The 14,505-nt window shown below is 43.0% G+C and overlaps 1 protein-coding gene across 4 annotated transcripts in view; it reads right to left on the bottom strand.

Annotated features, from left to right (window-relative positions):
- LOC135577100 (E3 ubiquitin-protein ligase UHRF2-like) overlaps positions 1-14,505 on the bottom strand; it is a 123,812-nt gene that overhangs the window by 12,436 nt on the left and 96,871 nt on the right. For all 4 annotated transcript variants that reach the window (XM_065044797.1, XM_065044796.1, XM_065044795.1 and 1 more), the window contains 2 exons: positions 5,151-5,257; positions 3,025-3,187 (listed from right to left, as the gene is read on the bottom strand). In XM_065044797.1, the coding sequence (XP_064900869.1) occupies positions 3,025-3,187; positions 5,151-5,257 (270 nt within the window). The remainder of the gene's footprint in view (positions 1-3,024; positions 3,188-5,150; positions 5,258-14,505) is intronic.

Raw genomic sequence — 14,505 nt, forward strand, 5'->3', positions numbered from 1 at the left:
TGAATGACCTTTATCTCGACCCATGAGTTTTTAATCTCATTTTCTCCATGTCGCACTGAGGAGGGGGAGTGATAGAGCAGCTTCGTGGGCATCTGGAAGCCAAACTAAGGTCAACCCCATGTTTAACAGCATAGGGTCCAGTATCGATCCCTGGGGGACCCCACTTGTGGCGGGCCTGAGTAAAAACCATTGATCGCCACCCTCTGAGGGTGGCCTGTTAGCCAATTTCCTACCCACCTTGCAGACTACCCATCCAATTTGTATCTTGCCCATTTGTCCAGGAGAAGTCTGTGGGAAACAGTGTTGAACACTTTGCTGAAGTCCAGGTAAACAACATCCACTGGTCTCCCCATGTCAATGGAAGATGTTATTTTGTTGTAGTAGGTGATCAGGTTAGTCTGGCAAGATTTGCCTTTGGTAAATCCATGTTGGCTTTTCCTAATTACCTGTTTTATTAGGTTTGTGATAGTTTCTAGGAGGACTCATTCCATTACTTTCCCAGGGACTGAAGAAAGATTAATAGACCTGCAGTTTCCTGGGTCCTCTTTTGGGCCCTTCTTGTAGGTGGGTATGACATTTATCTTGTCCCAGTCATCAGGGACATCCCCTGATCTCCGTGACTTTTCAAAGATTATAGGCAGTGGCCTTGCAACAATGTCAGCCACTTCTAACACCCTGGGGTGGATTCTGTCCAGGCCCATAGATTTATGTGGGTTGAGCCCTTGCAAGAGGCTGCAGACCAGCCCTTATTCTACTACTGGTGGGTCAACACATGCGTTGTCGCAGCTACTTGATCTTCTGATCTGGGGTCCAGCTATGCCAGTAAAAACAGAGGCAAAGAAGGTACTGAGAACCTCTGCCTTGTCAGCATTGTTTGTCAGTAGTTTTCCCGCCCTGTTTAGCAATGGGCCTGTCTTCCCTGTGCTTCTGCTTACTGCTCACATACCTGAAGAACCCTTTCTTCTTGTTGACATCTCTGGTCAATTTCAGTTCTAGCTGAGCTTTAGCCTTCCCGAGTGCATCTCTGCATGCCCTAGCAAGTTTCTTGTAGTCCTCAATGGATATTTGGCCACCTTTCCATAGCCAGTATGCTTCTTTTTTTGCCTTTAAGCACAACCAAAAGCTCATTGTTAAGCCAGGGTGGTCTCTTGTTCTGCCTCCTTCCTTTCCCTTTGTAGGGGATGGACTGTTCTTGTGCTTCCAGGAAGCTGTTCTTGAATAACACCCAGCACTCACAAACTCCTTTGTTCTCCATGGATGCTTCCCATGGAATCCCTTGCAGCTGGGCTCTGAGCATATTGAAGTTGGCTCCAGGGTCTTTGTCCTACTACTGTTCTTCAGCATGCTTGGCAGGATCTTAAACTCCACAATGTTGTGATTGCTGTAGTTATGTTGTCAAGGAAGTCTTCTCAGTTTGTGATCAGTAAATCTAGCAGTTCCTGGTCAGCATGTCCAGCATCTATAGCAGGAAGCAGTCCTCAGTGCATTCCAGGAACCTGATGGACAACTTTTGCACTGCTGTGTTGTTTTTCCAACAAATGTCTGGATAATTGAAGTCTCCCATGAGGACGAGGTTCTGTTGGGCTGAGAATTCCTTGAACAGCCAAAGTAAGGTTTCATAGGCCTCGTCACCCTGATTGGGTGGTTGATAACAGATACCTATCATAAGATCGCCCTTGATGACAATCCCTCCAGATAGAACTTTTGTGGTCTCCATAGCTCATCTCCATACATTCAAATTTCTCTTTTTTACATAAAGTGCAACTCCAGCTCCTCTTCTTCCATTCCCATCTTTCTGAAAGAGTTTGTAGCCATCCATTGTGGTCTTCCATGAACTTGAGATGGATGGACTTGCATTGGTGAGCACTTGAGCTGTCTGGACAGAGTTCTTGCCTTTGGAGAGGGTTGAGGAGCATTCCTCACATTCCAGATCTTGGCTCCTGTCAAGCAGCAAACTTCCCTTGACTGTTTATCAGGATGGTAGATGGGTGTGCCTCCATGCCTCTCAGCAGAGTTGCCTGCTACTAACACTCACTGCTTCCTTTTGCAGCTTTTAGTATGTACTGCTGGTGCGGTTTCTCCCTGTGAATCTTGCTCATTGGTTTTATCTGCTGCCAAGACTTTGCATCTGTTGCTGGTTGGTACATATGAGGAAATGGGTAGGAGTGATATCCCGTTCCCACGAGTCACCAGAGACTATGATGCCTCCTTCTCCAAGGTGCTGTCTCTTTGTTGTTGACAGTCTTTGTCTGGTAGTCCTTGGAGGTCAGTGCCACGGGGCCCTGATATTTCTTCTTGCAAAGTCTCAAATAATACTCTGTTTCTTGTTCCCCCCTCCCTAATACAGTGTAACCTGCTGAATTCCTCCTGCAGCTCCTCCACATGCTGCCTGAGTGACTCCACCAGAGCACACTTTGCACAGGTGGAGCTTGCACTCCCCTCCACTCAGGAAGCAGGGGTACAGTTTTGCAGCCCTCCACCTGGACAGCAGCTTCCCTAATAGGAAGCTCTGTCTGTGTGGCTGGGTCCACTCGTCCCAGGGTAGCCTGGCTAGATATTAATAGATGGGCTCCCAGCTGATACGAAGCACAGCCCTTGCCTGGTCTCTACCACTGGCAGTCTCAAAACACTGTCTAATGAGCTCTTCTAGTTCTCTGGAGATCTTAAGCTGCCAGGTAGGCTTGCACAGCCACCAGCTATCTGGGGTAACCATCAGGGCTGCAGCCTAAGCCTGTGGGTAAGCAGAGCAGGAAGCAGCTTGATAACTGGCAGAGTGTGCAGCCCTTCCCACATGTACATCCACATGAACTGCTGTGCCATCTGTCAGTGCCACAGTTGGAATGGAATAGAACACTTCCATTTCATTTCACTACAGAATGAGGTAGGCTAAACCATCCTCATGGTAACAAAAGAATTATTCCTCCAAAAGCAATAATGAAGTGTTTGCTATATAGCACAAAAGGCTCTTAAGAAACATGTTTTAAGAAAAATGTAATGCTGTATATACAGTAAAAATCATAATACCTTGTAAATGCCATCATATCTGTTGCCTTCCTCTGGAGCATATTTGCTGATCCGTCGTCCTTTTGAACTGCGCACTACTCGGACAGGCTTACCAGCTCTCCAGTTCTTAGACTCTGCTCCATTTTTATCATCCAATGGGGCATCACAGTTAAGGGCCAATGCCCTGAAAATCACATGAAATATCTTCATAAGATATATGGCTTCATACAGCATACTATTGAGAATTAGTGTGACAAGATCAAATTCATTTGCCTTATCTAATTCTGTTTACTAAGCAGAAGAATTTGCAGTGAATTCTTCAGTAGACTGCAACGCCAATGGAAGCATTGAGATCAACTCTACCATGTGTGAGAATGGGAATAGGAATACAATATATTTAGTTCCAAATGTTTACAATGAAAACTCAGCTAATACAGTTAAATAAACCAATCCCTTCAGGTGTAATATTTTTTTCATTTTTAACATTATTTATTTCTCAAGTAAGAAGGATATTTTTAAAGTTGTAGCAGTAGGCTCCAGCTTGCTCTGAGTCTCTCCTGAAGCATTCATTTTTAGTCACTATTTATATAGGTGTCCTATTTTAGACACTTGGAGTAAGATAGTATGAATACCTCTCTGACTAAACAGTTTGAACATAAAATATTTTTATAGCCATAGCCATACATTGATTTGAGTGTGAATGAACAAAAGTCTCTGGAATCAGGTTCAAGCCCAACCATGGACCACGAAAGAAACAACAGTGCTCAGAAAAATATGGCAAAATCTACAGCCCAGAATATACAGAAAAGTAAAGAAAGGTGAAGTAATGCACGTTTTAAAAGTATTTATTTTGTACAGACAAAATAAGAAAACATTCTGGACAAACAAAAAACCAATTCTGATTCTATTACATGCAACCATAGTTTCCTCCTTCAGTCATCATGAGGGTTAAGAACATTAGACACAAAGCAAGGACTACCATCAGCAAGTCAAAATGGATAACCAATAGCACCATGTTATACTCCATGCACCTTAACTACTACAAAGCAACCAGACACACACTTTGCCAATGGCTTTCACAACCATTTGCTGAGAGCAGAGGAATGGCAAGACAGGAGCCCTAGGTTTTATTTCAGGTTCCAAGAAAAAAGTTTGCTTTAATGATTAAAAGCCATTTTAAACCTGCTGCCCAAATCTATTTTATCTCTCTTCTTTCCATGCTCTTGTTTCTCCTACATCTATCTCCCTTTCCTCTGTCAGTATCCCAGTCAGGCTTTTCTTCTTTCTCCTCTGAGTACCAGCACAAAGCCTGAAAGTATGCTGCCCCACTCAATTTTGGTGCTTGACAGAAGCACAGGACATTCAATGTCAGATCTGGTACAGAAAGTCCCAGTCAACCTTAGTACCCCATAGCCACTGCATGGATAGTTGCTTCATGCAGATGGTATACATTTAGAAATGTAAAAGTATTGAGAATTCCTAGAGTTTAGGCAGGCTATTTACAGAACATAAATATACTTCAAGCAAATGTCTAATTTATTTTTTCAAAACTTTTTTTTCTTCAATCATTTTTGTCCACAATTTGGCAATAAAAAATAGGCCAACTTTTATCAGGGACATGAAAACACACAGCCTAAAGGCAAAGCAATACTAATTCCTTGTTCTTCATATAAAGTATTAAGGAACAAAAGGCTATCAAAAATATGTAAGATTTCTTTTAGTATGGGCAAATGAACATACTTTCTTCATACCTAACTTTCATAAATTGTTAAACCATTTAATGAAACTTTATAAGAATAATCTGAGGCAAACAACCAGCACAGAAAATTTCAGCTTAAGAGGTTTAAGTTTGGCAAACTTATAATCAACTGAAGACCAAGTCGTCTCATAAGAAGTGTAGGACAGTTTCAACTAAATACATAGCTGCCAGCTGAACCTGTAATACAGCAATATATTTCATCAGTTACAAATAATTATTTAAATCAACATAACACTATGTTTGACAAAATGCTTCTAAACAGCAGGAGGCACCACTGTTTACAGTAGAAGATGTATAAGAGGGAACAAATTTTGCAAAATCTCATTTTTAAATTAACAGAATAAAACTCACCTCTTTGGTCAGGAAAAGTTTAGTCTTAAAAACTTACCTGTTCATGTGTGTTAATGTTTGATCAAATGAATGTTCTCCAATTCTTTTATTTCCAGAAAGATCTCTACCTCCACTCCCAGTATAAGTGAATTCATCTCCTCGATCCTGTGTAAGAAGATTATCCTCCATTTTAGCATTCCATATTAAAGCATCTGAACTGAAAACCTGCTCCTTCATTGGTTCTATTTACTCAAACAAGAACAATTGCCTGAGGTAAAGAAAAACATGTGCTCAGTTTTTACATCATTTGCCTTTCAGAGTAACCACAACAGCAAAAAGCTACTGTTTCAGATGCAACATGTTAATAAGAAAGTGATGACAAAAAAATACACCTGCCTTTAAAAAAAAATTTAACTCCTCAAGCATTAATTTTATTCACACAAATATTTCTGATATATGGAATGCATTCTAGCTAGTGTTTACTCATTCTCTTCACAGCTTACAAGAAAATCCCATTTGGAAAATATGTAATACATCACTCAGAGACCTCACTTCTGCTTGTTCATGGGACCGAGCACCAATACAGCAAAGCACTTTGTACTTCAGTACAAGACAAAGACAAGTACTTTACTTCAATAACACTATACACATTTACTAACAAGTAAAAATAAAAATCAGGAAAAAAAAATCCAAAGAAAAAGAAGGTGTCTAAGGTTGGGGTTTTTTGTTTGTTTGTGGTTTGGTTTAGTTTTTTTATTTACATTTGCAGAGGTTGCCCCCACCTCAATTTCAGTTGTTCTCAACTGCTAAGAGCTTACAAGGCTCATTCAGATGCAAACTCTATGAACTGACATAATTCTGTTGTAGTCTATATTTACTAACGATGAATTATGTGAAATTGAATGAAGGTTGATTAAGCATTCCTTTAAAAAAGCTTTAAAAATAATGAAAATATACATAGTGCTTAAGTGAAGCCAATATTATTCAATTTTTTTTAACTTGTCACAAATTCACAATATCCATGATAAATCCAAGTATTTCAGAAAAAAATGCAAATGTATTTATAATAATGTCTCTCTTTCAAAATGTAAATCTTTTACAAAGCATGAAGCACTGATATAAAAAGAATATTTAGCAAATTAGTAATTTTCATATGAAGCTTCAGAGCAAAAAGCCTAAACATACTGGTATGCAGTAGTAAAATTCAGTCAATTTATAACCACTATTAAATGTTTGACATCAGCATGGAACCAATACCAACCCACTGCAAGATTATTACAGCTGTTTTATGACTGGCAATAACTAAAAAAGAGGTGTCATGTCAGAGAAATGTTGGTTGTACAGGGCCATAAAGTAACTACAGAAATTATGTTTACTTTAAACTGTGTAGAAAAATCTTAATAGATTCAGTAACAGAGCTACTAGAGTATTTATCTTTCCTTTTTATTTAGATACAACAAAAATAAAACACTAGAAGGTAAAAAATTTTGGTTGGAAAAAATACTGAAAATAGAATAAAGGAAATTATAGTAATCAGAAACTGGGAGGTGTTTTTACCTCTTTTACAGCATTGTTGAAACAAGTATTGGAATAGCATATTTAACAGGATGTTAAAAAACCTGGAGGGAAAAAAGCAAAGAAATGAACCAGACTGGAGAAACTCAGAAGCGACAAAGGGTGGAGACTTTTTAGTTTAGCAAAAAATATTATGTACATGTACCTTCATGAAGGTACCCTCATGAATGCTGAATACAAAAATATTTTTTATTGAACAAACAAACAAAAATCAAGAAGACATGGATAGAGGCTTAAGTCAAACAAATTAAAATGGAAGGCACATATTTAACTATGCTTGTAATTAATCACTATAATCAATTTCCATGGGAAACAGGGAATTCTCAAACTTTTGAGACCTTCAAAGTAAAATTAGATTATTCTGGAAGATTACTCAATGCTATATTTTAGCTATTGAGCTTAACAAAGAGATAATATAGATATAAGGCCTGGGCATACATATTATACATACTTGTCCTATACCCCTTCAGTGTTCTATACCTGAATGGGCAAAATGCTATAGATTTGGGGTAAACTGGAAAACCAGGAGAAGTGAGGAACAAATAGAATGCTATCTTTTTCGAAGAGTTACAGCTTTAAGTGCTTGCACCTTAGCCATCTCAGTGGGGGTAGGGGATAAAGCAGCAGCAAAGATGCAAGGGTTGTTAATGCCTTAGAAACCAGGGAAACACCTGAGAACAGTCACAGAGGAATTAGGGCTTCCATTCCAAAACATATGCTGGGATCAATAGCCCAACTGAAGTGCACCTACACCAATACATACAGCATGAGCAACGAACAGGAGGAGCTAGAAGTAATTGTGCAGCTGGAAAACTATGATATAGTTGCCATCACGGAAACATGGTGGGATGACTCACAACAGGAGTGCTACAATGGATTGCTATAAACTCTTCAGAAAGGATAGGCAAGGAAAGACAGGTGGTGGGGAAGCCCTGTATGCTAGGGAGTGTTTTGACTGTCTAGAGCCTGATGATAGTGATGAAAGGGTCAAGTGTTTATGGGTAAGAATCAGGGGGAAGGCCAAGGCAGATATCCTGGTGGGAGTCTGTTACAGACCACCCAAGCAGGATGAAGAGGCAGATGAAATATTCTATAAGCATCTGGGAGAAGTCTCATGATCGCTAGCTCTTGCTCACATGGAGAACTTCAACTTACCAGATGTCTGCTGGAAAGTAATACAATAAAGCCGAGAGGAAACAGTCTAGACTAGGGGTGTCAAACTCATTTTCACCGGGGGCCACATCAGTAGGAATAGTTACATTTATACAATCCCAAAATTACATTTGGTCCTTTGAAGGCAACCGTGAGGCTGATGTGGCCCCTGGTGAAAATGAGTTTGACCCCCCTGGTCTAGGAGGTTTCTGAACTGTGTGGAAGATAACTTCCTGACACAGCTGGTGAGTCAGCCAGCTAGGGAACCCTGCTGGACCTATTGTTTACAAACAGAGAAGGACTTGTGGGTGATGTGGTGGTCAGAGTCTGTCTTGGGCATACAGATCATGAAATGATAATGAAATGAAATGGTTCTTGGAGAAGTAAGGAGGGGGATAAGCAGAACCGCTACCCTGGACTTCTGGAGGGCTGGTTGACAGAGTCCCTTGGGAGGCAGTCCTGAAGGGCAAAGGAGTCCAGGAAGGCTGGACATTCTTCAAGAACAAAATCTTAAAGGTATAGAAACAGGCTGTCCCTATGTGCCAAAAGACGAGCTGGTGGTGAAGAAGACTGGCCTGGCTGAACAGACAGCTTTGGCTGGAACTCAGGGAAAAAAAAGCTTAGTGGACGAGGGAAAGGCTGTGGATATTGTCAACCTAGACTTTAGTAAAGTCTTTGACACAGTTTCTCACAGCATTCTCCTGGAGAAACTGGCTGGTCATGACTTGGATGGGTATACTCTTCACTGGGTAACAAGCCATCTGGATGGCTGGGCCCAAAGAGTTGTGAATGGAGTTCAATCCAGTTGGTGGCCAGTCACAAGTAGTGTTCCCCAGGGCTCAGTATTGGGGTCAGTTCTCTTTAATAATAATCCCAGGCACCAGTACAGGTTAGGGGCGGACCTGCTGGAAAGCAGCACTGCAGAGAAAGACTTGGATGTTCTGGTCAACAACAAGTTGACCGTGAGTCAACAATGTGCCCTTGTGGCCAAGAAGGCCAATGGTATCCTGGGGTGCATTAAGAAGAGTGTGACCAGCAGGTCGAGGGAGGTTATCCTCCTCCTCTACTCTGCCCGGGTGAGTCCACTTGTGGAATACTGCGTCCAGTTCTGGGTTCCCCAGTTTAAGAAGGATAAGGGATTACTGGAGGACCTCCAGCGGCAGGCCCTGAAGATGATTAAGGGCCTAGAGCACCTTTCTTATGAGGAGAGACTGAGAGTGCTGGGTCTGTTCAGCCTGGAGAAGAGAAGGCTGAGAGGGGAGTGTTTATAAATATCTCAAGGGTGGATGTCAAGAGGATGGGACCAGACTCCTTTCAGTGGTGCCCAACGATAGGATGAGGAACAACAGGCACAGACTGAAGCATAGGAGGTTCCACCTGAATATGAGGAAAAACTTCTTTACTTTGAGGGTGAAAGAGCACTGGAACAGCTGCCCAGAGAAGTTGTAGAGTCTCCTTCTCTGGAGACATTCGAGACGCACCTGGACACATTCCTGTGTAATCTACTCTAGGTGAACCTGCTTTAGCAGGTGGGTTGTACTAGATGATCTCCAGAGGTCCCTTCCAACCCTAGCCATTCTGTGATTCTGTAATATACATACAGAGATGAGATATCATTTCATTATGAGATTGCACAATGTTGAGTGCTAAGTGATAAAACCACAAGGTTAGCACACCCTCTTCACAGTATTTACATCATTTATACTTTTGATTTTTGGTTAGTACCTCCCCATGTTTCCATCGCCTTTCCAGGATTGGTTAGTAACATACATATGGTTACACAATCATTTTCTTGTACTACACATGCTCATGGGTAAGGGTCTTCACTTGGGCAGGGGTCTTCGCTCCTGTGGGTGTGATTTTCAGTATTATAATGAGCTTATAATGAGCAAAGTTCATCTAAAGGACACTTTAGCGGACAGTTTCAAGATATATGTTAAACAAACTCAACTAAGTGCACAGGTTCCAGGATGTTCTAACTGCAAGGACAGGAGGTCCTGATAAGGAGTTCTTCAAATCACTCTTTGTTCAAATCTTGAGCTTGGAGGAAGTGATGTTTGAATATTAGCCAGCTCTCTTGGACCCCCCTACCTTCTAGAGCCCTATCCCATAGGATTCTTCCAAGTAGGACCTTGAAGAGCCCAAAGTTCACGCTGCTGAAGTCCATGGTTTTAGTCCTACTTATTGTCCTGCTTCTTCCACGCAGGATCCTGAACTCTACTATCTCATGGTCGCTTTAGCTGAGGCTGCCCCCAACCATTAAATCTCCAACCATTTCTTCTTGGTTCTTCTTGTCTACCTAGCCAGTCATATCATCATACAAGGCTATCAGGTTGGTCAAACATGGTTTCCCTTTGGTGAACCCATGCTGACTATTCCTAATAACCTTTTTATTCTCCACATGCTTGGAGATGATATCCAGAATGAGCTGTTCCATCACCTTTCCAGGGATGGAGGTGAGGCCGACTGGCCTGTAGTTTCTAGTCTCTAGGGCCTGGGATACCTGAGGTCCAATTTTAGCAGTAAAGACAGAAGCGAAGAAGGCATTCAGTAACTCTGCCTTCTCTGTATCATCCATCACCAGGGCACCCACCTCATTCAGCAGTGGACCTACATTTTCCCCAACCTTCCTTTTGCTGCTGATATACTTGAAGAAGCCCTTCTTCTCCTTGACATCCCTGGCCAGATTTGCTTCCAAGTGAAGCTTGGCCTTCCTCACCGCATCCCTGCATACTCCAGCAGTCTCCTTGTTTTCCTCCCAGGTGACCTGTCCCTTTTTCTCATTACATAAACATCCTTCTTTCACCTGAGTTTCGACTGGAGTTCCTTACTCATCCATGCTGGCCTCTTACTCCCTTTACTTGATTCCTTGCTCATAGGGATGCATCCGTCTTGAGCTTGGAGGAAGTGATGTTTGAATATTAGCCAGCTCTCTTGGACCTTCTAGAGCTCTATCCCATGAGATTCTTCCAACCAGGACCTTGAAGAGGCCAAAGTTTGCCCTGCTCAACTCCATGGTTTTAGTTCTTCCATGCATGATCCTGAACTCCAGCATCTCATGGTCGCTGCAGCAGAGGCTGGCCCTAACCGTGACATCTCCAACCATTTCTTCTCGGTTTGTTAGGACAAGGTCCAGCAGCACACCTCTCCTCGTTGGCTCCCCCACCATCTGTGTCAAAAAGTTGTCACCAGTGATCTGTAGGAACCTCCTGGACTGTGCGTGCTGAGCTGTGTTGCTCACCCAGCAGATGTCAGGGCGATTAAAGTCTCCCAGGAGAACCAGGGCATGTGATCATGAGGCTACTTCCCACTGTCTGTAGAAAGCCTCATCAACTTCCTCCTCCTGATCAGGTGGCCTGTAGTAAACACTCACAACAGTGTCCCCCTTGTTGGCTTGTCCCTTAATTTTTACCCATAAGGATTCAACTCGCTCGTCATCCCCCCTAAGCAGAGTTCAAGACATTTGAGTTGTTCTCTCACATGAAGTGCAACTCCTCCACCTCACCTTGCTGGCCTGTCTTTCCAAAAAACTACATAGCCTTCCATGACAACATCCCAGTCATGTGAGCTGTCCCATCACTTCTCCATAATAGCAATGAGATCATGGCCCTGTGAACGTGCATAGATCTCTAATTCTTCCTGTTTATTCCCCGTGCTATGCGCGTTGGTGTACAGACACTTCAGGGAAGTACTCAAGCATGCAGGTTTCTCATGAGGGGTGCAGAAAGATCTACCGCAGCCACGTGTACCCTTGAGGTGGTTGGCCCTCTGGTTCTCATCTTGGGAGGCAGCTAAGGAATATTTGTCACTGCCCTGGTTGGTCTGGCATGTTCCCCAGTTGGACGTGATTGCGTGAGCATCACGACTTTGGACCCTACACCCCAAGCTCATCAGTTTAGAGCCTGCTTCTCCTTGCCCCTCTATGCTTGCTGTCTCATCCCACAGCATGTCACAGGCGAACCTGATTACATCCCCCTCCCCCATCATATTTAATTTAAAGCCCTGACAATGATCCCTGCTAGCTTCTGTGCAAAGACCTTCTTCCCTTTATGAACTCCATCCCACACCAGCAAACCTGGTGCCATGTAGGCCATCCCATTATCAAAAAAGCCAAAATTGTGGTGGTGACACCAAGCACGGAGCCTTGTGTTAATTGAATGCACCCATCTGTTTCTTTTAATGTCACTGCCCATAAATGGAAGAAGAGAGGAGAAAATAAACTGTGCACCTGATTCCCTCACCAACCATCCCAAGACCCTGAAGTCTCTTTTAATTGCCCTTGGATTACGGGTCACAACCTGATTGCCACCCACATGAAAAGCCAGTAATGGGTAGTAGTCCAAAGGTTGTACCAGGCTAGGAAGTTTCCTGGCCATGTCCTTAACCTGGGCCCCAGGAAGGCAGCAGACTTCCCTAAGAGGAGGATCCTTCCGGTATATTGGACCCTCCATACCCCCCAGAAGGGAGTCGCCTACAACTATAAACTTCCATTTTTTTTCTTGTGGAGGTGGTCATAATACGGGGGGGCAGGCCTGCAGGCCTTTCAGGTCGTGTGAGCACAGTATCACAGTATCACAGTATGTTTGGGATTGGAAGGGACCTCAAAAGATCATCTAGTCCAATCCCCCTGCTGGAGCAGGAACGCCTAGGTGAGGTCGCACAGGAACATGTCCAGGCGGGTTTTGAATGTCTCCAGAGAAGGAGACTCCACAACCTCCCTGGGCAGCCTGTTCCAATGCTCTGTCACCCTTACTGAGAAGAAGTTTTTTCTCAAATTTAAGCGGAACCTCTTGTGTTCCAGCTTGATCCCATTACCCCTTGTCCTATCATTGTTTGCCACCTGTGGTGTAGATGGTGTAGATGGTTCTTTGTTTTCATTGGCCATTGGTTGGCCTTCCACTTCCAGAGCCTCGTACCTCTTGTATAGAGGCACCTGGTAGGGTGAGCTGGGCAAGGGGATGTTTTGCCTGCTGACTTGAAGTTATTTGCATCACTCAGGAGTTCAGCCTATCTGCCTTGCACAGAGCTTAACTTCTGCTAAATTAATTATCTTAATGCAATGGAAAAAATGGTGCAGCAAGAGCAGGGTGCTATGGATAAACTGCTGCAAAAATGTACCCCTTCCCAGACTGGGAAGGAGTGGGCTCGTAAATTTTGGAAAGATGGAAAGAAAGTGATAGAACGCATTGAACAATGTTTATTTACACAGAAAGTTAAAGCGGGCAAAGTCAAGGGAGCAATTCGTGCAGTCTTGGGACCCTGTTTGTCGTTTGCTCAGCAAGAATTCCAAGAATCTCAGATATCCCCTTCCCCCAGACAAATTGCACATGCTGAATATCAGGCAATGGAGTCTGAAAATAAAGTGCTAAAATCATCATTGGCTTTTGAAAAACAGGGGAAAAATTAGGAGCTCGTGTTGATACAATCATGAGCGAAAATAATTTTCTTAAAGATGCGAATGGTCGTTTGAAAGCAATGCTTGGAAAAGTAAACTTAAGGCTTCAAAAAATGCCTTCCTCTGACTCAGACAGATTCATAATTTATTGCCTGAATGTGAGGAGAAAGATTTAACTGAGACCTTGCAACCAGTCTCATTATAACCTGTAATTAAAACTGAGGCTGCTGTTAACAAAGAAGAGGAGGACATTCAAGTCACAACGTGAATCATCCCCTGGACTCCGGCAGAGTTAATGCAGCTGAAAGAAAAATATTCATGACAGACAGAGGAATCTTAAGTTGAATATGTCTGAGTCTCTCTGACAGGCAGAGATAGAATTATGCTAAGTGAGGACGAAGTGGGAGGCTACTGGGGTCCAAGGGTAATTCTGATGACTCTATCCAGAGACCACAATTACTCCTTAATTGCAAGAGCGGCATTTTGGGCCAGGGGAGTAGATCCCCAGGAGAGAGGAAAGCTGCTAGAAATCAAGACAGCTGGTTTTACCAATTTAGCAGCATCTGTTCAGAAAGCAGTGTCTGTTCAAGCTCTATATGAACGGGAGGAGTTTAGAAAATCTCCAATGCTGGCCTCCATTGATCTAGCACATTTAACTCCTCTCATTCATGGTCTCCCTGAGAGCCTTAAAATGTTTGTAGCGAATACTCAGGATTGCATCCAAGACTGCATACAAGCCGCCCATGGCACTCGTGGTGGTAAATGAGATAGAGGTGGAGATCAAAACACAGATCAAAACAGAGACTGAGACACTCACATTCCTACTTGGGGTGAATTTGTACAAGACATAGTTAAATGTGGGTGCTGAATGGGCTGGATTAATTCAGCCAGTGGAAAGTCTGCTGATAACGCTTGGTGCATTCATCAGATTCGCACTCCCGACTTCTGCCCTGAGCAGAGACACACATTTGACAGAGAGCAAAATGATTTGTCATGTAAGGCATTAGACTTAGGAGTACCTCGACAAGTTTTACAAGGCATGCACAATAATAACCTCGAATTATTAGTTCATTCTCTAAGTAGGAAGAATAACTCAGCTGGAGAGAATCGTCTAGTTGGAAACCCCCCTGCCTCTATGGGAACTGTGTCTTCTGCACCAGAGCTCAGTCTGAGTGACTCAGCAGCATTTCAGCAATAAAACTTCAGCGGCCAGGGAAAGCAGTGAGCCACTCCACTCAGCGTGTGCTTGCAGTTCAATGGCTCTCTGGTAAAAGCTCTGAACCTACCATCA

Source organism: Columba livia, chromosome W (assembly GCF_036013475.1).
Source record: "Columba livia isolate bColLiv1 breed racing homer chromosome W, bColLiv1.pat.W.v2, whole genome shotgun sequence".
Lineage (NCBI taxonomy): Eukaryota > Metazoa > Chordata > Aves > Columbiformes > Columbidae > Columba > Columba livia.